The sequence below is a fragment of the Fringilla coelebs genome (genome assembly GCF_963513975.1).
Source record: "Fringilla coelebs genome assembly, chromosome: 5".
NCBI classification, from domain to species: domain Eukaryota; kingdom Metazoa; phylum Chordata; class Aves; order Passeriformes; family Fringillidae; genus Fringilla; species Fringilla coelebs.
This window is the reverse complement of record NC_140033.1, coordinates 70633168-70656619: the sequence shown is the minus strand read 5'-3', so window position 1 is coordinate 70656619 and position 23452 is coordinate 70633168. Positions and strand designations below refer to the sequence as shown.

General features: G+C 41.0%; 1 protein-coding gene across 1 annotated transcript in view; it reads right to left on the bottom strand.

The window, feature by feature from the left end:
* The window catches only part of PIK3C2G (phosphatidylinositol-4-phosphate 3-kinase catalytic subunit type 2 gamma), a gene marked incomplete at both ends in the record, with an annotated part of 194652 nt that overhangs the window by 21009 nt on the left and 150191 nt on the right, over positions 1-23452 (bottom strand). Inside the window, 5 exons of the mRNA XM_084206328.1 lie at positions 350-444; positions 8398-8473; positions 16274-16382; positions 21302-21423; positions 22004-22196. Coding sequence (XP_084062454.1) covers positions 350-444; positions 8398-8473; positions 16274-16382; positions 21302-21423; positions 22004-22196 — 595 coding nt within the window. The remainder of the gene's footprint in view (positions 1-349; positions 445-8397; positions 8474-16273; positions 16383-21301; positions 21424-22003; positions 22197-23452) is intronic.

Below are 23452 nucleotides of genomic sequence, written 5' to 3'. Positions count from 1 at the left end.
GTGCCAGGCTGATGTGCTGCAGAAAGCCATGCTGCAGCACCATGCCTTATGTGTGACTGCTATCAAAATGTGTCAGCTGAGAGGGCCAAGACAGAATCAAAATTGGTTTTCTTGGAAAAGGCCATTACCAGCCATTAAGGAAACCCAGTTCCTCTATCTGTCTCACACCTGGAACCACACTGAGTGAGCTCAAAGGGAGAAACCAATTGTTAAATCATGACAGAACAGCGCTATCATTACTTTGAGCTGGAATTAGTTATCCCAGAAAGGCTGTTTGAAGATTAATGTTTTCACAGTGCTCTGCAAATGCGAGGACTTACTGGTTATGCATTCTGATAAAAATACTCACGAGGTTCCTCATGTGTTTCAGCATTATTGTCAGGCAGGTGTTCTCATAGGATATGACCAGTTGTACTCCAGGCTTCTCACCAGCTGGCTGAGGACCTAAAAAAGGCCAGAGAGTTTGATTTCTTAGTTAACAGCTTAGAGGAAATATATCTGTAAAATACTGAAGTACACATTAGCTAACATAGAAAAACCTGCTGTGTGCTTAAATCAGGGGTGAAATTAGAAAACATGGATAAGGAGTGTGATGGAAGAAAGTGCTCTGACATGCAGTGCTCTCTTTCTTTCCTGTTTGGTAACTGCCAGTGAGATTTTCTGTTTACTAATTGCCATCAATCTGAAATTCAGTGGGAAATTTATGCTTGAGTGACAAATAATTGGAGCAGTTTTTTTTTTTGGCAGTCACTGATGACACTATTCACTATTGTTGCAGTTCTGTCTGCTTATAAACACTGTAATTTTTTTTTTCCTAGTTCCCAAGAGAAATAAAAAAAAAGGAAAAAAAGGGAAAAAAGAGCATGTTTCCTGACCAGTTCCAAACCAAGTTAGAGAAACAACATGAGGTATAAATTCTCCCTTCCTCATTCTGTACTTTATGTGTTCCAGGTTGGTTTTCATGCAACCCATTGCTTTCATAGATTTTTCTACTAAGATGCACTTTAGAAGTCTGATATAATTCCCACTGAAAAAAAAAGCCATTTTTTATTTTCTAAGGAATAAGAATCAGTCTCATATTGTGGAAGAAATGACTAAGCAAATCCTGTTCCATCTTTCTGCTGGAGGCACTGAGCCAGCTGTCTTCACTGCCAAGAAGGTGTGCCCTTGAAGCTGGGTGAGCAATGTGGTTTACCTGCCCTGCAGAGACAGCAGGGGGGCACAGCAGAGAATAGATGCCTTTTACCACTGCAAATGGTGAGCACAGCCTCTCCTCAATATCTGTCTGACCTCCTTATTTGTGCAGTGTTTCACCTGAGCAGGGGCTGAGGAGCAAGGCTTGAGACATTTTTTCACCTCCTGGTCACCAAGGACAGCCCAGACACTGCCTGGGTGAAGTTGCCTGGTTTTATTCAGGCAAGTAGGGCTACATTTAATTAAACCCAAGCTGTATTACACCCACTAATTTACCTGAAAAAGCAAGAACTCAATCCTGCTAAGCCTACAACACAATGAGGATGTCTCATGAGCTAGGCTTTGCTCTCTCACCTTCCCTTTAGAGCTGAGCTGGAGATCTCAGTCAGAGAAATCCTGCTCTCCTTCCTGCACCTTGGGATGTGCCACTGACACTCCAGCCCTGGAGCCACTGCAGGGTGACACAACAACATGGGGCAGGACAATAGAGTGGTGATTCATCCTTTAAATAGAAACACATCTGGTGAGGAGCAGAGGCAGTGGGGAAGGATGATGGCAGGGTGAGAACAGCCCTCACTCACAGTCATGCACTGCCACAGGAGGCTCTTGGGAGCGCCAGGACTGAGCCCCTGGGTGACAGGAGGGTTCCCTTGTGTCCATTTCAGCCTCAGCACAGACCTGGCTGATGCCCCAGGCTTTAGATTTTATTTTTTTCAGGTTCTGTGCTGCTTTAGTGTGTGGGTCTGGACTTCACATCAGGGCATGGTGAGCTCTGTGCACAGAGCAGGAGACAAAACAATTCCTGCTCCAGCTGGGCACCAAGGACAAATGAGCCAAATCTCATCCCAGGAGCACAAACCCTGTGGGCTGGAGAGAGAAAAACAAGCAGGGTGGGACTGCAGGGGCTGAAGCTGGGATGGGACAATGAACTGCAAGGTGCAAATGGAGCAGAGCTGATCCCAGGGAGAGACCCCGTGCCCGGCCGGGCATTTTGGGGCCATTTTGGGTCATCTTGGGTGCAGCCCTGGCTGGGCTCTGGTGCTGCCCCAGGTGGGTCCATGCAGGAGATCCTTTGGATAAATCCCTGCTTTATTCTGGGACTCTGCCCAGCCTCTTCAGAAGGGATCATGGACACTCCCTGCCTCACTCTTGCCCTCTCCTCCCCACATGTCCCCAGGGCTCTCACAGCCAGGGTGGTGGGAGCCAGAAATCCAATTTCTTCTGCTCAGCCTCTCCTCTGTTGCTCAGCAGAGGAGGAGGCACAGGGGGTGTTATAATGGACAAGCCATGCTGGGTGTATTTTTCTGAAGAAACCAAACCTCTGGAGCAAGCAGAGCCTGAAAGAACTGCTCAGCAGACCCAGTGGCAGTGGGGCCATGTGCTGCTGGCAGCCAGAGAGGCAGTGTAATTGCCATTTACCCTGAGGAAGGGAGCCCAAATGAATCAGGAATAACACAGTGTGTACATGCAACTGCCATAACGTAATTGTACCAACGCTGCTGAGTTTATCAGGCTTGGAGTGGAATTTCAGAATATGAATCCATCTCCAATTTCTCCCCTTTAGAGACTACAGAAATACATTTTTAATCACATCCTAACTAGAGAAGGGCCTGAAACACTCCTGAAAAATTGAAATCTCAGGAAGAAATGACTAAGCTGGGACTTAGAAGACTGAGTAGCAGTTCTTCATTTGTTATTCTCCCTTATGAACCTTGACAAATCACTTGGCAAGACTGTGCCTTATTTCATTTCTTGTGTTATGAAAATAGGAACAGGGAGGGACAAGGGATGAAAACTCCAGACAACGCTGAGTCTTTTCCAGGTTAAGAAGAAGCCCATAAAATTAAATTAAATTCCTCTTTTTTTTTTTTTCCCATGGAAAGCCACTTTACCATTTTCTTTTTCTTAATCTGTGAGTCCTTTTGCCTTGAATTTGCAAGAGGAGATGTGGAATTCAGGACTGTTACACCCAGTGTAACACAAGGGCAGCTGTGTTTTAACATAAGGGCACGAGTCACTTGTGGGGCTCTGTTAATTTTGGGAATTGCAGTGAGTCACCACCAGTGGTTTAGCAAGAGCAACAATTTCAGAGGCTAAATGACATCATCAGAATCCAGCTGATCACCATGCCTTCCCTTTCCTACAGCACTACAGTGCCTTTGTTTTCCATTAATTTTTACAGTGGGAGTTGTTTTTTATTTTTTCTTTAAAAGTAAGAAATGTAAATAAGCCTCTAACAAAAAAAAAAACAAAAAACAACTCAAAACAGCCAAACAAAAAAACCCCAAAAAACCCAAAACCAAACCAAAATACCCCAAAATAAACCAAGAGAGAAGGAAAAATATATTTCTAATTGAATATGCAAAATGAAATATGAAACACACATACTATGAGCACAACCATTACTAAAATATTTGCTTATACTCTGCAATACATTGAGTACTAATGGAAAAAAAAATAAAAGGAAGGGAAAATAATAACAGAGTAAACATTGAAAACACCACTGCTGCTTATATTTCAGAGTAAAACCCAGTTACTGGCAGCCACACTCAGCTGGTATGTTTTTGGTTTTCCCACACAGTGCTAGATCATATCCTCTTTTAAGTCCAGGTGATTTTAGCTTCATATGATAATAAAATACACATAGAATAATTACTTTCAAGCTTGGGCAGATGGACTTGAGCTCAGCCCTGCATTTTTGGGAAGTGCCATGCTCTACTTGCAGCCCACTTTGGGAGGACCAGGTGCTGGTCTGTTGCAGGTACAGGACTGAGTTACACTGACTACAGCTGAAGCTAAAGTTCCCCCAGGGATCAATTCTTGACTCTCTGGTGTCAATGCAAAACTGTCAAAGACCAAACGAGGACCCTGGAGCACTTGGAGTTTTCTCCTTCCTGATTTGTGCCTGTGTAGCTCAGTGCTCCCAGTGGCAGCCAGCCACCAGACCGACAGAAAATCCCAAACCCTGCCAGTTTAGAATCTCTTATTGAGGAACATAAACATGAGAAATCTGTGGGTCCTTTTGTCCTTTCAAATGAAGAAATGAAGGCAATTAGCATTCAGGGTGAAATGATCCTCCCAGTATCCAAGCATGCAGTTCTTGTTTTATCTATAGTCTTTTCTGCCATGCTGGAGGACAACCAGCTCCATATCCCACCATTTCTGCAATATTTTCCTTAGCAGCAGTTTAAAACAAGCTCTGCATTACACCATGCACAACGTTTGAGGAACAGAAACAGCGAGGATGGTGCTACTGACAAAATCAAGAGGGAAACTGGAACTTAGTAATACATTGCATTTCACAAGTGGGCTGCAAAGCAATGTGAAAAAACTAATTACCTGAGTGTCAGTGCACTGCCATTGGGGAGCTCAGTATTGCTCTGTATTCTGCACCCTCAGGTTTCTCTTAGACCTTTCTTCTTGGTGACAGCCTGTTTGACATCTGGCATCAAAGAGAACTGGAACCTGTTTGGTTTCCCAGGGCTGGGATTGAAGGCCCCAAGCCAACCATCTCTTTTGGTTACAGCCTCCAAAGTCCCTGATTTTTAGTCAGCCTAAAACCACCAACTGGCTCAGGGCTTCAGTCCTCCAAGCCAGCCAGAGGCGCTCATGGGTGGATGTGACTAAACCAGGAAGGCAACTTGTGGCAAAAGCTTTACATCAGGAGTGAGCAACTTCAGAAGATCAAAACACTGTGGGACATGAGCAAGAGAGCCTTTTTCTCCTCAGGGACTATTCATGAGCACTGTGGTTCTGCATGGAGGGGAATGCCACGTTACAATGTCCCTGCAAAGCCTGGATGTCCCTTTACAAGGGCACAGAACCTGCTCCCCTGCTGCACCTCCAGGCCAGAGGCTCACACAAACACAGGAGCACTAATTAAACATGCCAGAACTGGGGCTGGGCTGGTCAGTTTTACAGCCCAGAGCAGAACCAAAACAGTCTGAATGACTAATATAAGAAAAAGAAACAAGTTTGATATTAAAATATTTTTGGTAGATTTTTCTTTCTTTCTTCCTTTTTGTTTTTTTAAGGGCTTTTATAAAAGTCTGATTGTGAAATCATTCCTGATATCTGCTCTCACTGCCTTGTAGTGAGCTTGGTATAATGAAATGCTGACAATGTTCAGGATAATTCAGAATTCACCCCACTGGGAATACTGATTCAGTATTCATGTCAAGTAAATTTAACACTGATTTCTAATCCCTCTATTGCTGGGAGCAGAGTACAAATTCATAAATTTTAATTTTTATTTTACTTTAGTAAGTGTAATTACCTACAACATTTATAAATTATAGCAGGGTAAGAGAAAGATGCTGGTTTGATCAAAATTCATAACGTGATTCTATTGGGCATTAATCTTCTTTTCTATTGATCCTAACCAAGAGAGAGATGATTTCTTTTGCCTGAGAGAGAAGCTACCAGACCCATGGAAAGCTACAGCCCATATTAAACTTGAGTTGTTTTTCAAAAGAGACAAATATTAAGACCCCTATAACCTCAGAAAGCAATGAAATTTGTGGGGGGAAAAAAAATATCTGTGCTTTTATTCATGGCAACCACCTCTTTCCTGCAGTGAATTTAATTCCTCCCCATCCTGACTATGGCATTACTGCAGAGTTTACCTCCAAATCAAGAGCATTTCTGGGCACCCTCAGCCAGCAAGGACCTCTGGAACCTCTATGCTCCTCCCAGCAACTCCTTGTTTGCTACCTGGCACCTTGGCATGACCAGACACCTCCTCCTGCCTTAGCTGGACTTGTGTCTCCTCTGGATGCCACCAGTGTGCAGAATGCCATGGCACAAAGATTCCAGGGAGCTCTCTGGGGCATGGCAGCAGCCTGACTCCAAAGGTGAGGTGAAGAGTAGAGAAAAATAAAAATAGAAATGTGTGTGTTTCAGTAGATTTCTCAGGTGGGCAGTCAGCACATGCATGGTAGCTCTTCCACCTCGAATGGTGCAGTACCCAGAGCTACCCAGCCCATGGCTCTTGTTCCCTGTTTTTACCAGGTCTAAACTCATTGTTTGGACCTCATGTGCATTGCTGGCTTATTAGTAAATGATAGTGATCAATTTTCTAGGCTAAAGAGAGCCCCTTTTGTTTGTGGTTTGGATTTTGTTTGCTCACCCTCGTTAAACAAAGGTTTTGCCCTAAATCTAGAAGTGAAGTATCCAAACTTTAAAAGGCAGAGTTCTTGAATAGGAAAAAAATCCAATCCCCCTGTAACCTCCCTGCTGGAGGCCAGAGACCCAATCCTCTTCCCCAGCCATGCTGTGACCCTGACCAGCACTAACTACACAGTGAGGAACAGACTGGGCCACCTGACACACAGCTCTCATCAAACACCCCTAAACACATTCTTGCCTCTGTTTCTTCATTCTCTTTCTTGATTTTTTTTTCCACTGACAAAAAAATAGATTGCTCATCTGTGGTGTTTTCAGGGTCTCCCATGGCAGGAAGGAAATGAGGAATCTGACTCCATGTTCTTAGAAGGCTAATTTATTATTTTATGCTACTATATTATATTAAAGAATGCTATACTAAACTATACTAAAGAATAGAGAAAGGATACTGACAGAAGGCTTAACAAGATACTAATTAAAAACTTGTGACTCTCCAGAGTCCTGACACAGCCTGACTGTGATTGGTCATTAAGGGAAAACAATTCACATGTTGGGTAAACAATCCCCAACCACATTCCAAAGCAGCAAAACACAGGAGAAGCAAATGAGATAATATTGTTTTCATTTCTCTCTGAGGCTTCTCAGCTTCCCAGGAGAAGAAATCCTGGTGAAGGGATTTTTCCAGAAAATATGATGGTGACAGGTCATCCCTCAGACTACACTGGCTCAGGACACTGCTGTAGGAATTATGATGTTGCAAGTTATTTCTCAATTTTATTGGAGATTCGGTTCATGATTTTGCATAAAACTTTTACACCCAGAATCTCTGTAAGAATTAGGCAGCTGAATATTAGTGACATATCAAAATTATTCTGGGGCTTTAACTGCCTTGTGCCTCAGCTCCCTCTGACATCTGTATCTTTCCTTAAAGACACCCACAGAGAGAGGCAGCCCACGGACCCAGATTACGTGTTCCTAGCACCTAGGACATCTTTGCATTATCTCCTTGATCCTTTGTAGAAGTTAGAGCAACCATTAGTAATTTTGAGTAGTTGTAATGGGTTTAATATGATAATGGCATGCCCTAATCAAATAAACTCCACACAGGGGGAATCTTCCAAGGGCTGAGAAGCCAGAATGGGATTTATTTTGTTCTGATGGATTAAAAAAAAACTGGTCCCAGCAAAAGAGATAATGAAACCTCTGTCTGCAGAGGGATTAAATTAACTTAATGGACATGCAAACTAAATATGCAGAGATACAATCCTTTCTGAAATGTGGAAAACTGATGATCTTGGAAACTATCCTATCACTTGGAGCACATAACAACCAGCTGAATTGTTGTGGTGCAGAGTGCAGCTGCAGACTCCTTTATGAGGTTTTATTTTGCCTAAAAACTGAGTACAGAAGATTATTATCAGTGCAGAACTAAGGCAGTGGAAGACAATAAACATTCAGAGTTTACTTTTTATGGTTTATGCTTTGGCTCTTAATGCTGTAATGTCAGAAATTAGATTAAATTAGGTGCTGGACAGAAGAGGAAAATGGGTTAAGTATTTAGATAGGCTAAGGGAACGGTGCAGCATCTCATTTAGCCAGAAGTGAATTACCACAGTCATTAATAATGTATGCCTAAGCATTAACATAATGTTCTGTTATTTACTTGCTCCACTCATTGTGAAAATTACTTTAGAAGTCACCCCTGATTTTCTTCGCTTGTGCAAGCACACATTGTGCTTTGTCATGACTCACATCCTTTCCTCCAAAATCTTTGAATATTTTGTTTTGTAAAACAAGAAACTTGCCACAGTTTGTGTAAAAGAACTTTTGCTTTGCATATAGGCATATTTATTCAAAAAGAAATGAAGCAAGGCTGAAAGGAATTTGAGAAAGAGAAAGAAATCGACAGGTGACGTCAGTAACACATTTTCAAAGACCTTGGGAAATCAGGAATTATTTGTTGCTATCCTTACATCCTTAAAAAATCCAAACCATCTAAAAACTTTAGACTCACCCTTGCATAAAGCTATCAAGTATTATAATTTCTTAGAAAAGAAATAAGACTGCTAATCCACATACCTAAGGTTAAGGTTGAAGAGTGTTCTGCCAAGGTATTTTTGGACCAGTTGAGGAAGAAGCTGAGTACAAGCTCATTCTGAAAGAGAATACAAACACTGTAGGTAACACCACATGTTGCACTCTGTTCCTTGTATCATCCTCCCCAAGAAGCTCACTGGTGGGTTTTAATGCACATATTAGAATTAGCAATAAAAGCAGCTTTTCCCTTTTGATCATGAGCTAGGAATCCAGGAGTGGCTTGTGCTGTGGCACTGGGAGGATGATGATGGTGCCCTTTAGCACCCTCAGGGATGCTGCTTTGGTGCCTACCTGGCCCCTTTCTGTCAGCACACTTCAGAGCTGTGGGGCCACAGATTTGTGATGTACAAATCACAAACAGGACGGACTGCTGGGAATGTGCCCTGAGCTGTTTTATTTTCCAGCATCACTCTCATTACATGGTTATGGCAATGGGAAGATGCCAGCAGCTCACATCCCAGGCAGCAGACCAAGAACTTCATGTTACAACTCACTTTATAAGTGTTTTGACCAATCACACAAAGCACAAGCACATTGGCAGTGGTTCCATCCAACCACTATAAGTACAGGTACCTTTGGTTAAACAATGCCTGATTATTTCCAATACAATATCTGCTTGTGAGCCTTCAAACACAATGCACAGAGCTCCATTATTAATCTTCAAACTTCCTAATATCTCCCTAGATGTACTTTTCTGTAGCTTAGGGAATTATTCTACACAAGTGTTCCCTATTCTAGACCACTGTTCTATTTGTCCTGCCTTTTCTACTTCTCACATAATTTTTCTGCTGACCAATCTCATGGCTGCTGCTGAGCTCCAATCACAGCTCTGCTGTCTCTGAGGCCTTTCCCAAAACCCTCTGATTTTGGATTCCCACGCTGTGGGGCCACAGATTTGTGCTGGTGCTCCATCTCCAGTAGCTCAAGATCTGTATGAGTAGCTGCATGTGCTGTGACAGAGCAGCCCACGTGTGAAACAAGGCAGCAGAGCATCTCCACTCTGAGCTGTGCAGCCAGCAGGGAACTTGCCCTTGGCACGGGACTGACCCCAAGTTCCTGACCTCGTGTGTGCCTCCCTGAGGCTCAGATATTGTGCAAACCTCCCTCCCACAGCAGCTTAATGGACACTTGTGCTGAAAAGCTCCATACACAGTTAAATGCTACCAGAAACCCACAGGGAGTGAAAGGCATGATCGTATTTCACCCTCCTGTTTAAAAGAGTAATCCACCTTATGTACTGCTATAACTTTTATTTTTATGTACTGACCTGTGCTGCTCTAGTGAACATATATAACAGGTAGTTACCTTCAGCTGGAGAGAATTAAAACAATAAACCAAATCCCCAGATTCACTATTTTGCAAGGTAATAAAAACGTGAATTCTTAAATGGACTCTTATGACTCTGAATCAAAGCTGGACAGTAATTGCATTTTATTACCTTTTCATAAAGCCATATTTCAGAATGGCCATTCTTTAAGAGGGTTAGAATTGTTACATTCATGCTGATGTTACATGGACTGACACTGTAATGAATGGGTAGGACAAGAGACTTTTCAGATTCCAGCATTAAAATGTCACCATTGTTTTTTTCCAGTCACTGGAAAATAATGTGTCTCTTATCAGCAAGATGCACTTCAAGTAGTATTTGTGTTCCTTCAATTTGACAAGATGTAGCATAATTTGTGCAAGGAAAAAAGAAAAGGAACAGGGTAGTGACAAAAGCAGCTAGTGAGGAGTTAACATGTGGCTACAGCAGACAGAGGAGCAGATGTGTATGTTCAGTGCAGAGATAAGATTTTGAAATCTAGATTTATTTTCACAGTTGCCTTTCATTTTTCACTCTACTGTTTGGAGTTTTTCCTCCCACACTGATATTTTCTTTAAAACAAAAATCAGGGAAGAAAAAAAAAAGAAAAAAGAAGAATAGAAAGAAAAACCAACATAATTGTCTTCCTTGAATTGAATGACAGATCCTTAAGTTATTAGCAGTGGACTGCCAATACACCTGTCTTTACTGAGCAGGAGTAATTATTCTCCCATCTGATGAAGACAGCTGACAGGGGGAAGCCCATACACCTGCCACAGCTTTAAACAGCAGAGTTATTCCCAGGGGACCTTCACTTGCTCTTTCAGCACAAGTCCCAAGTGTAGGAAATCTCCAGGGCTGAGAGAATATTTTTGGCAGCCCAGCCTTTATTTGACTGCCTGAAAATAAGCAGAGAAACTCAAGTGGCCCTATGACTTCAAAGATCTTGAGAGAAGTAGGCAGGAGGTGGAAATAAAGATACACAAACTGACTTGAAAGAGAAATAAAAAATTCCACACTGAGCAGCATGGTGTTTTTTCTGCTTCCTCTCCACCTACACTTTCTGCAATAAATGGAAATGCAAGACAAATAATACAAAGCAAGAGGTTTGTAAATAGAAGGTGCAGAGATTGTTTCAGGCAAAAATTTCAAAATCTCATTCTAATGGAGAGAAGGCTGAAAAAAAAAAAGGACATTTGGTTTAAGTACAGGAGTGTGGTGTTGTGAGGTCCCCAGGACAAGGTGAGATGAGAAATAGACTCCAGATGAGAAATAGACTCCAGGTTCTCAGAAGTTTGATTATTCTATTCTATTCTATTCTATTCTATTCTATTCTATTCTATTCTATTCTATTCTATTCTATTCTATTCTATTCACTAAAGAAAGAGAAAGGATATATCAGAAGGCTAGAAAAGAATACAGACCCGAGTTCTGACACAGCTGGACCGGGATTGGTGTTAATTAAAGACATGGAACCAATGAAAGAATCACCTACCACATTCCAAAGCAGCAAAACACAAGGAGAAGCAATCAGATAATTATTATTCACATTTTTCTCTGAGGCCTTATTGAGCTCCCCCTTTTCCAGCAGACCTCCAAAACCCACACTGAACTTTCAGGTGATTCCTGAATCTCTGAGACCTCCAGCAGCTGGAACCCAGCCAATGTGACTGGAGCACAGCATTAAGCCAAGCTCACTGGTAAACAGAAGCAGATCTATCAGAGCTTTGAACACATGTATGAGCTGCTTGAAGGTGCAGAGAGTCCATTTCTAACCCAGCAGTTCCATTTCTAACCCAGCAGTTTTTGTTACACAGAACTGGCTGTGGGTGGCAATCTCAGAGATCTCGTGGTCTTGGCAGAAAGGAAGGCACTGAGGATCACCAAAGCATTCCCTAGCCTCTTTTCCCCCTGGAACTCTTACCTTTAAATCAGCAAATGGAAATTCCCTGAAATATTGCACACTTAGGAAGTCCTCCTCTCATTTGTCCAAGCATCCTTACCTAATAAGACACTAATCCTCAACAGGTAATTCTGATATTTTTGCAGGTCACTCAGCACATTAGCCCAAACAGCAGCATACTGGTCTGTGTGGTCAGTCTGGCTAGAACACACAGACCTTTTTTCAGCCCTTAATCTAAAAAGGCACAAACTCCACCTTTACTTGCACTAGGATACAACTGGAATAAAATATTTCAGTGGCTCTGGGGTCTGGCACAGCCCTGCACTGCTGAATCATTATAGAATTTGTCTGCTGCTCTCCATCAGAGACTAACTAGAAAAGCAGTGTGCAGTTTGCAAAACCCAGCCGGGTTTCAAGCCAGATTTAATTTCAATAGAAAGAAAAGCAGCCTCCCCTCTCTTCCAGCTTTCTTTTAAGCTGTGCTGGAGTAGATTTGGGGTCAGAGAACACCCATGCTCCTGTTATACTGTCACAGGATGGGGAATCAGCAGGAAAGAAAGCAACCAGAAAAAGCTGACCTTGGTGCAGCTGTTATAACTTCAGGAAAGGACAGGGGAAGAGAGAGGACTTTGAACCCTCCCCATTTTGGCTCTGCTGGATGCCCTGCCAGAGGAACGGAGGAGTGGTGGCACTTCAAGGGACCCACACACCCTGAGAACACTTTGTTCCCTCTCTTTATACCCCCATACAGGCATGTGGGAGCTTTTACCTCATCTCTGCAAATCCCAAGGAGCACCAGTGAATAAAACAGAAATGAAATATGGGAAGCTCTTATCAAATTGATTACTTTTACAGTGTAAAACATTATTCACCCTAGAACAATGCTGTGGGCCTGGTTTTTACTGTGTGCTTGAAAATGAGTGAACATAATTTACAATCATTCCCATTTACATCCTCTTTAAAGTCCTTTTACAAAGCCTATAAGTCACTATAAAGCTGTTTATAGAACCTATCCACAGCTGGAACACCATCACTGTTTGCTTACCTGCCTGCACAAGGTTTATCTTCACCTCCAAAGTCCTTTGTTAATTTGGATGCTTAGAAAATCTTTATAGACTCAAACTCCAAATTAATTTTTTTTTTTTTACTGACTAACCTGCTGTGCACCTGCACTTCCTATTGTGTTTGACACTGGGGCCAAAACTCAGTTCATGGATCCTTGCCTTGATTTTGTGTTCCCAGGCAGTGCACAACCCTCCTGAAACAGCCATGAAATGAGGAGCCACCAGGGCAGCCCTAATTTATATGATGAGATTTGGGCTGCACTCACCATCCAGCCCATCACTCAGCTGGAATTGAGTGAAACAGAAAAAACCAGCAATGCTCAGCAGCTGTCTTTTGTCACAGACTTGCTTTATGCTTTGAGAACATATATTTTCACCCTCTTCCATGTTACCTACTCTCAGTTCAGTATTTCTCGGTGCTTCACCTCTTATTGGTGATATCACTTGGTTGTTTTACCATTTAATGGAGCAAAACTCAAAGATTCTGAAGATTGCTGAGAGTTTTGCCCTGCAGATCTAAAAAAACTCAAGTATTTCAGTGTATGCCAGTCAGTCAGCAGTGGTGCAGCTGGCCCAAAGCTGAACATTATTTTGCTGTGATCAGAAATACTGACACTGGTTTGGGACAACTGGAAATGAAATTAAAAAAATATAAAATAAAAAGGTGCTGGAGCCTGTTTTTCATCCTAATTGACTCAGTCTGACAATGCAGGTTCATCAACTTCTGCATGTTAGTGATTGATGTAATGAATACAGCTTGTTCATGAACACAGTCTGGCGAGGGAGTTATTTATAACAGCACTAACCTGAATTTAAAAAAGGACTCCTATTCCAGGCAATTCTTCAATAAAAGTAACTAAGTGAGGCTTATGCTTAAAGTAAACCAGAGACTTAAAAAATCCCCTTGAACAGGGATGGACATGAGCACATTTAAGATTTAAACTGGTCCAAGAACAAATATTCCATCAACTGAGGGTTGTGCATTTACTGGATCTGGCACTAAAATTCAGAGATAGAGGAAGAAAAAGTTTCTGTTCATTAAAGAAGGGTCTGAAGAAACATTTAATTCCATTTGAGCTCGAGTGCAAATAAGAAGGCAGCTGTTTTCCACCTCTCCTCCTTCATTCCAACCATTTAGCAGAAAAGGTCACTGACATTCTGACTTACTCTCAATTACAATAAAATTTTCATAATCAGAACTTAGTGTGGACTAAAAAGCTTGCACTTAAGGCATGACTGAGGAAGGAATTTGGATGTAATCTGATTCTTTCTTCATTTCCAGGATTTATAATTACTTGATTGGTAGAACCAAGCCTGTGTTCAGTCCTGTGTGGACTGGACTAAATTCTTCAGAGCAGAAAATGGTGCCTAGTCATTTAGGCTAATGTGTTTACAGAGATTACAAGTGTTACAAGGGTATTTTATAATGAAATAAAAGCTCTTTTCCCCATCTCAGACAATACTCCAGCCTACTCTACAGCTACAATAAATTACATCTACAATTCTGCAGAAAGAAATGACTGTAGCAAGAAAGTAAAAAGAATCCTATTCTACAGGCAACTATTTTCCCAGATTTCTTCACAAATTTATGAGTTTATTATTTATTCCTACATAGTTTTACTATTTTATAGGAATGACAGTTTGATAATGCTTGAAAACTGAAAACTCACTAAATAATTTCAGCCAGGTTCCTTAAAATATTTTGAGAAAAAGGACAGCTTTGACTGAAATTTGTCATAGACATGGAAAGGGACAAAATAATTGTATTTATTTTTATCAAGAAAGCCTCCAAGCTTGGAGGTTCAGGCTAAAGCCAAGATGACACCATGATATTTTTAAAAGAGTCAGACCAAAGTGAAAAATAAAAGAGAGGGGAATACAAAGGAAATTACCCACCAACTGCTCTCCTTGTTCTAAGTGGGTCAGAACACGTCAGTATTTTCTAAATTTCTGCCACCTCCCAGCAGGAGAAGCATATTGAGGTAAAAATAACGATTCAATGTTTATGGAGTATCAATAACTTGAAAGGTTATCATCCAGAATTGCAGGTTAGCTGCATGGGGGTAAGCAAGATGATTTCCCACATGCAGCAGCACTTTAGGATGGGAACAATCTGCTCATTCCTCTGCTTGTTGTCCCTTGCCCTTAAAGTCCACCACAGCCCTCACAGGTACAAAATTACTTTCTTCTCCTCCTGTACCAGCCTGGAAAATTCCTCACCCTCAACAGTTCCTAAAGGTTTCATTTCCAAAGCAGAATCAATACACGCTGATATTCATAAATAGATATATAAATAAATCTTATTCTTGATTAATATAATGCATTACTAAGCAGCTTTGTGTTTGTGATGCATGTTTTTCTCAGGAAACCTTGTGTTAATTAATGTCATCACTGGCTGAGGTGCTCAGATGAGGTACAGCACAGCTTCCTTGAAAAGTTTCAAGTTCTGGATCTAACTAATTAAAACATTTACTTTTAAGCAATGCAGCCACCCTCAGTGTAAAAAAGTCCTTCCTCCTCTTGCTGAGGTTAAACTTGTGTTTTACTTACACAATCTACCCAGACTTGAGCAGATTATTTGGCAGTGTCAGTCAAAGGAGCCAAGCACCCAAGTCAGCTGTTCCTACCAAATTACGTCAGCTCAGTGAGACAAAAAAATTTTTATCCTCTTTGGAAATCTCAGTTTCAACTCAGGGCTCAGAATCTATATTCATATTAACAAGAAAACTTCTATTTGTTTTGCATACGGACAATTTCCTCTTTAATCTCCATTACAAAGTCACAGCTGGGTAAGTTATATAGTTAGGCAGCAAACTTTTATTGTTTTTTCCCTCCTGCAAGATGTTGGAGATCTTGGAGATCAAACATCCTCTCACACCCTCTTTTGGCTGTCACCACTGTGAAACCCAAGCAGCCCCAGTTTGTGCTGTGGCCCTGAGGTGCACAAGGCTTTGTGCTGGCCCAGACAGTGAAAAGACAATGTTTGTTACCATTTTGGCTTTCCATTTTTAAGCAGGAGGAAAACCTCAAGCCTCAGAAAACAATAATGAATAAAAAATGAGAAAACACCAATTTTAATGGACTCAATGCATCATTCTGATGTTATTGAAACATTCTGGGCTAGGTCTTATGTTTGCAAAACTTTCTTCTACCTGTTAAATACATTTTGAAAAGGGTATTTCTGGGCTGGAAGAATGGAACTTTTCATTTAACAACTGTCAAAATCAGACTTTTCAATATTTCAAAGCTGACTTCTTTTTTTAGACGTTGCATTTCTCAGAACCTACTCCTTACTGTCAAAAATTCAGTGAATCACTACTTTTCGATGGCAGCAAAGGAAGCAAAGTTTTTTTTCTGAAAAATGCCCTGCCAGGTCTAATAAACTATTTCTCAGTCATACTTGTCTTTGTCTTAAGTTTTGATGAATGCTGCGATGGCTCCATCCCAAAATGCATCATTAGAAGATGTGTCACTTATGTATTTATTTTTTTTTTTCCAAAACAGGCAATGGAAAATTTCCTGAATGTTTTGGTGAAATGCTACTAGAAATCATGTGCAAATAAAAGAAATACTGGAAATGCTCACATTAGCCAGTTTCCTGGAGCCACTTAAGAGCTGCTTCAGATAGAGGTTCAAATCCTTCACTCTCTTGTGTTCAAGATCCGTAAAAGGTAAATGCCATGAGTGGGGAAACCTGCAAAAGAAGAATATTTATGAGCAGAACTCTTGCACTGTATTTGCTGAAAATATTTCCAGCTGTACTTAACAGAAGAGAGCCAAGATTTCCTAAGAGGTTTTGCAGGTAAGGGGAGGAATACTTACAGGGTCACATCACAGTGATTCACTTGCTTCTAATAATCTGCTGCTAAATTGTCTCATTCTGAAGCACTTTTTCCCTCTAAATAATTAATTTAAAAGTAAGCAAATAAATGAACAAATCCTACAATACACTTTGCATTTTCTGATCTCTAAATAGCTCTGAATAACTGGCCCTTTTTGATCCCAAGAAAACATTGCCTTTTTGCACAGCAGATCTCTGATCTCAGCCCAGAGTTGACATATCCTTACCACAGAACATTGAGCACCAAAGCCTTACAGCAGCAATGTGACATTTGATGAATATATCATTGCTTGCATTTTTACCTCAGCTATTTAGAGTGTAGATAAGGTTTTCAGAGTAGGCCCCTGATCCCATTTCTAATTTCAGGCACTAGCATAATAAAAATAATCTATGAAAACAAACGATCATCACAGTAACAAAATCAATCCCAGCAAAAACAATACCAATAAAAATAGCAAAAGTAATGTTCTTGCTGAATTCTTATTAAGATGAACTTAATTTTGGGTTAGTAAATAAATTACACATGCATAGAATGGCCTTGTGTCAATTTTCAAATACTTTGGTGGTTGAAAATGTCAAAACCTCCCATTTTTTTACTTGAATCATCTTTGCATTTTGGAGACAATGCATATTGGATCAGTCAAAAGGTTAGAGTTTTAACAACACACATAATCAATTTATATTAACCTTGCCCTGACAAAGGGTATTTATCTCCCAGGCTGAAGGAGCATTAGAAAAGCTATTTGTGTTAAATTGCACATAATGGGTTTGGTGATACGGATTGCTAATAGCAGGATTCATAATTAACATTATGCTTTATGTCCTCTAATGTATAAGACAGAGAAAGGTAGAAGTTTTCATCTGGTTGTATTTCATATCTCACCACCACCACTGTAAATAGCCCAGTGTGTCTTGTTTACAAACCTCTTTCTTTTCTGCTGATGCCTTGACAAGGCTGCCCTAGAGCAGAGGCTGGGCAGAGTTCCAGAATAAAGCAGGGATTTATCCAAAGGATCTCCTGCATGGACCCACCTGGGGCAGCACCAGAGCCCAGCCAGGGCTGCACCCAAGATGACCCAAAATGGCCCCAAAATGCCCGGCCGGGCACGGGGTCTCTCCCTGGGATCAGCTCTGCTCCATTTGCACCTTGCAGTTCATTGTCCCATCCCAGCTTCAGCCCCTGCAGTCCCACCCTGCTTGTTTTTCTCTCTGCAGCCCACGGGGTTTGTGCTCCTGGGCTGAGATTTGGGTCATTTGTCCTTGGTGCCCAGCTGGAGCAGGAATTGTTTTGTCTCCCTGCTCTGTGCACAGAGCTCACCATGCCCTGATACGAAGCCCACACAATAAAGCAGCACAGAACCTGAAAAATATAAAAGCTAAAACCTGAGGCATGACTGCTATGAGCTTTTTTTATCCAATAGATCTCAACAGGTGCCTGAAGGGTTCAGACAAAGGATCTGTCTGGTTTGTGATACACTTGGCCAGCCTTTAGGAAGGCAGCTGCAAAATCCTGCAGGGAAAAACTCAGCTCTGGGGTGACTTAGTCTGGGATTAAACCCGAGAGGGAGCAGGATGACATCAGCATGCTGCATGTATGGATGAACTTCTGCTGGTCCTTGCCCTTGGCACTGGAGGATCAGGGTTCACTCAGGGGCTGCCCAGATGGGTGGGAAGAGGAGATTCTTCCCTCACAAAAATCAGGACACACAATGAGGAGGGAAAAGTGACACGACCCTGGCTCGTGACACATGTGAACAGCACAGATAAAAATAGAGCCCAGGTCATCTGGCACACAGAGACTTCTTTCAAGGGGTGGGAGAGGAGAACAGTTTGGAAGGAGCTGAAAATGAATTAGTCTGTGTAACACAAAGAGAGGCTCTGGCTGGAAAGTGCTGGCCCTCAGAAGATTCATCCAGAGCACAGTGGCCAAACAGAGGACAGAGAAATTGCAGACTGATAGCCCCAGTGACTGCTGGAGTGAAGGACAATGTGAACCTTGTGGGGGCACTGAACCCTTCTTTTAAAGCCCTTCTTGCCTTTGTTGGATCGTGGCTGTGCTGTCAGTGGCCTTGCCCTTGTGTTAGAAAAGGTGAACTTTCCAACCTGATAATTGGCATCTGTTGTTTTGGGTTTTTTAAAGTTTTTCTAAGCCTTCTGATGTTTACATTTTTGTAATGGAGTTCTCATGCACTTTTAGTTAAAAAATGATTGCTTTTGCATTCTTTTCTGGTGGAGGAGAAATTTGATAAACTGTTAGTTTGACCAGTGCCATTGGAGAGGCGGCAATTTCATCCTCCAATCCAGGGTCTCTTTTTTAATTCCATATATAGCAAAGTCAAGAAATTGATCTTCTTTTTACCTTGGAAGTTCCAGCATGCACGTCATTTTATTTCATGTCCTATTGCAACAGGCATCAACTTGAAATGGATCAGAAAAATATAAACTTGCTCCATGTGCAAATGTCCTACACAGAACATTGCATTTCCTACTTGCCTGAACAGTGTTCTGTGTCTAAGTTATGTCACCTACATCTTTTGTTGGGTGTAAACAATAATTAAACACATTAATACCCTCTCAAAAATCAAAAGAGAAGGATGGTGCCAGAATTCAAGGGCAGCTGTGTTTCTAACTTTTAAATGTGGGCTGAATGGATACATGTCAATAGTAAAATTTCAGATTCTGGGAACTCTGAGGTTTTGCCATTTGTTTCTTACAATACACTCAGTATTTAGCACTTTTATGAAGCACTCTCATATTTCATTGTTTTCTCCTAATGAGACATGAATATGTACAATTCCACAGAATGATTACAAAGCAGAAACCAAGTCCTTTCTGTTAGCAGTTCCAATTATTCTAGCAATATTAAACATTTAAATTTTTTAATCAGACACTTTTAAACTGATTTTGTGATTACATTGTGGAACAAGGCTTTTTCCTTCCTTTGAAGCATCTGGCATCAGCCAGAGCTGGAGCTTTGTAACACACAGGCAGACTAATGGTCTGATATGGCATGGCAGTTTCAGTAATAACTTCCTATAAAGAAATAATTAGGTTTTTATTATTAGAATAAAATCTGGGATACATGAAAAACCTCAAATTAATGAAGTTCTGTTAGAACACACAACAGAAAATTTTAACATTAAAAAACATGCCTATCAAAAAGCATCATAAAATGAATTGTTTTAACACAATCTTAGGGAAAGATCCTGCAGTCACAGGATACTGCTGGGACTGAATTATGGCAATAAAGCACTGGAGCTCCTAGAGACAGCCTCAGTATATGCAGATTAACCCTCTGTGAGTTCTGCAGTGCTCTTTAGCTGTGAAAATGTTGCAAAGGATTTTATCAGAGGTAGATTTATCTGAGAAATGACTAGTACTATTTTTGAAAATCACTACAGGGTTTCTGAGGTTTATGTGTTTCTGAAGAGAAATGTATTTTCTTTTCAAAGGGCTCTGCTCACCACAGGAGAAATTCATAAACAGGTCCTTGTTAAATATTTTATTTCACAACCCAATAGTTAGCCTGCAAGTATCTCCAAATCAAAACCATGATTCAAGCAATTTCAGTATTTGTTTAGTGAAATTTCAATTCTCACCAGCTGCTGCAAACCAGTTCATGTGAGAAAGCCATAATGAATCAAATTGGAGTCAATAAAATGCCTTTAGGCAGGAGACAGATTCTCTAGAATTAACTAACCTTAAGCCATTTTTTCAGAATGCTTCTCATGAGCTCGGGGGAATATCAACTTTGGATCTGAAATTCGTGGATTTTAAGTTCAAACCACGTTGTTTGTGGCTATTTACTTCGTGTCAAATCCAAAGCTCTTTCTCTTTTTCAAGCCTATCACTTAAATCTCAGCTTGGTTCAAGTAAGTTGCTGTTTTTTTTAGGCCAGATTTTTGGGTTTTTTTTTGTAGCTTGAGCTTGAAGAAGGGCTTGTACCAGGTGAATCAGAAAGATTATCTAAGAGAGGACTACTTTGTACTCACTGGTGTATGCAGTACAAGGTATGTGATACATTTAGAAAAAATCACTTGTGTTTCTAAAGCCATGGACAATCATTAAATAAAGCAAAGCTGGTTTGTGTATGACAGAAATAAACCATGGGGTTCACTACCCCAGGAAACTGTAAAGAAATAACATTCAGAAAATGAAAAGCAGGAAAGGACATGCACATGGATAGAAAGTAATATTGAGAATTATTGCAACTAACGACAGATTTTTCAAAGGATGTTAAACTGAATTATGTGAGGCACAAAGTATTGGGCTAGGGGGCAGGACAGTACATAAAATTATTGTGTATTTCTCAGCTGGGGGAATGTGCCTTATGTTGTAAAAATGTTCATCATGGTGCTAGAGCAGAGATTTCTGTTCTGACCCATTGTGAACATTCCTACATTACTTTAACACACGGATCTTGCCATAAGTTTTGATAAACGTAATGAAGAAAGTAAAAGAACTACTAAAGGTGCCTTTAATTAAGTCAACACCACTTACCCTTTAATTTCAGGAATAGTTTTGTCAGGCCCAAGCTGTTCCCCTTTTCTCCTCCCATTAAAAAAAGGAACAATAAAATATCAAACTTAGACTGCCACAGTGGTCTGTGGTTCAGTTCCTTCTGGGGCTGAATAGGAGGCTTGATAGAATATGTCACTCTGCCTTTGTGTTTCTATAAATACATCTGCTGTGAATATTCTCACAGATTTATCTGAGCACAGAGGAGAGAGCCACTTAACAGCACAATAACATTGATTATTATGCTGCCTTACTCTGGGAGGACATGAGATGGGAATTGCTTCTGGAGATGGCTGTGAAGTTTTGAGAACTGGTGGAATGATTTTTCCACGAAGTTGACCACGTTGCAGGTCTGCACCACCTGAATGAGGTATACCTGTGTTGGGGGAAAAGGAGAGGCAGAGCAGAGCAATGATCAGAGACAAATTAAAAATAAAATTTAAAAAAAGTACAAGAAAATATATAGGGTGATTTCAACAAAGAAAAACCTTCCTTTAATGTAGTGCCAAGTGCCAGAGAATTCAGTTTGTAATTCATAGTCCTTGCTGCACGGGAAGAGAAACTTGCCTGGGTAGCATACAACTCAAACACTGAAAGATCACTGCAGTGTGTGAAAACTAATAGTACACCATTAAAGCATCATATAACAGCCTCCAATTTCTATTAGGCATCCTAATTTTGTGCCATGCTTTCCTTCTGGATGCTTTAATTAGCTCTTGATTTATTCTTCACTATAGGGAATGAACTGTTCTCCTTAATGGCTCCCTGCAAATATCTGTCTGCCTGGTGCTTTTGCTCTCTGGTAGCTCACTGCTTATGGCACCACTATTCATCCCAGGATGCTTTTAATGGAGCACAAGCACATCTTCTAGAAAGGAGGAGGGAGAGTGCATGAGTTCTTCAAAGTGGCATTAAAGATCAGGCAAATGAGGGCAAGGAAAGCAGATAATACATACAGGGTCAGGCTTTCTGCTGAATCCCAGAATGGTGGCCCTTGCAATCGACCTCTCTGTGTCCAGCACAATCCATTCCTGGGGGACACTCTCTGGAGCTGGAGGCTTTGCAGAGCTCCCCACTGACATCTGCACGAGTGTGTGGATCAAGTTGTTGAGTTTAACAGGAAAGCACTCCAAACTTTCCTTTATTTTCCTGAAGAGGGAACAAACAGAAGAGGCTCTATTTATGGTTTTTTGTTGTTATTGTTGTTTTGTTTCCACTCCTTGACCCCTGCTTTTATGGATCCAAGTTGAAAAAATCCCAAACTCTAAAGCCTGCCTGACACACCCCCCTCCACACCAGTCACTGCTATTTGCACTGCAGCACATCCAGCCCCTGAGCTCTGTGCCTAAAGGAGAGCTCTTGCCACAACCTGCCTCAAGGCTTAGCTTGGAGCTGCTATTCCTCCTGAGCTGGACTTCTTTCAGACATCAGGGACAAGCAGAACATCTCCATGTGTGTTCTGAGGAGTCCCAGGGTTGAACAGCAAGTGTTCATTTTGCTGAGCAGGAGAGGAGGCACCAGTTATGATTATATTTATTTTTGGTTGCACTAACCTCACATGGGCTTACACGTGTTTGAGCAAGGCTCTTGGATTCAATTTGTGATTTAGCTGAGCGTGATGTGCTGCTAAATCCTCTACCTAGCTCTTAAAAGCTCTATCCCTGTGGAACTGCTTAAGATGAATTTGAAAAAAAAAAGAGAAATTTTCTCCTGGTATCTCACTCCATCTCATCCCTGTGCAAGGGGAGCCAGAACTCTGTTTTGATTGCCTACAGTTTTGAGATCTTTCATCAGAAAAGCACAATAGATTAAAAAAATCCCTAGATAAACATGAAGATATATACTGCGAATGTGAGAGTGAACTCGACTTGAGAAATAACACTCCAAGATAATCACAGGTCTTTGAAGAGTGAGATGCAGTACTCTTTAGAAAACACTTGCTCTCTTGAATTCAATTGCTAATTGAATTTTAAGACCTATTAACTTCTGATGGTAATTTTTTTTTGTTTCCCTGCTTATTTCTACAGCTCTCTGAAGATCTCCTATATCTGTTCTGATTTTATAGAACAACAACACCTTAATTTCAAATTATATGGCAGCAAACCTTCTAGCAAATTGTCAGGGGGTTGCTGTGTTTCCTTTTTTTCTCTTTTCTTTTTTTCTCCCAGTTTTGGATTATATCTAACGAGGTTACAAGGGCTGACAACACCCTTAACCACCTTCATCATGCCTTGTTGAAAGCTGAGCAAATGCTCCACCTGTCATTTCAGATTAGATTTTTATTCATGGGTTTCTGTGAGAGGGTTGGAATGCCTAGTGCAATCATTTGAAATCAAGTCCATTCATTGCATTAGCCTAATTTCCATGATCTCAGATGCTCTGGCTAAAGTCTGCAGCTTCACAGA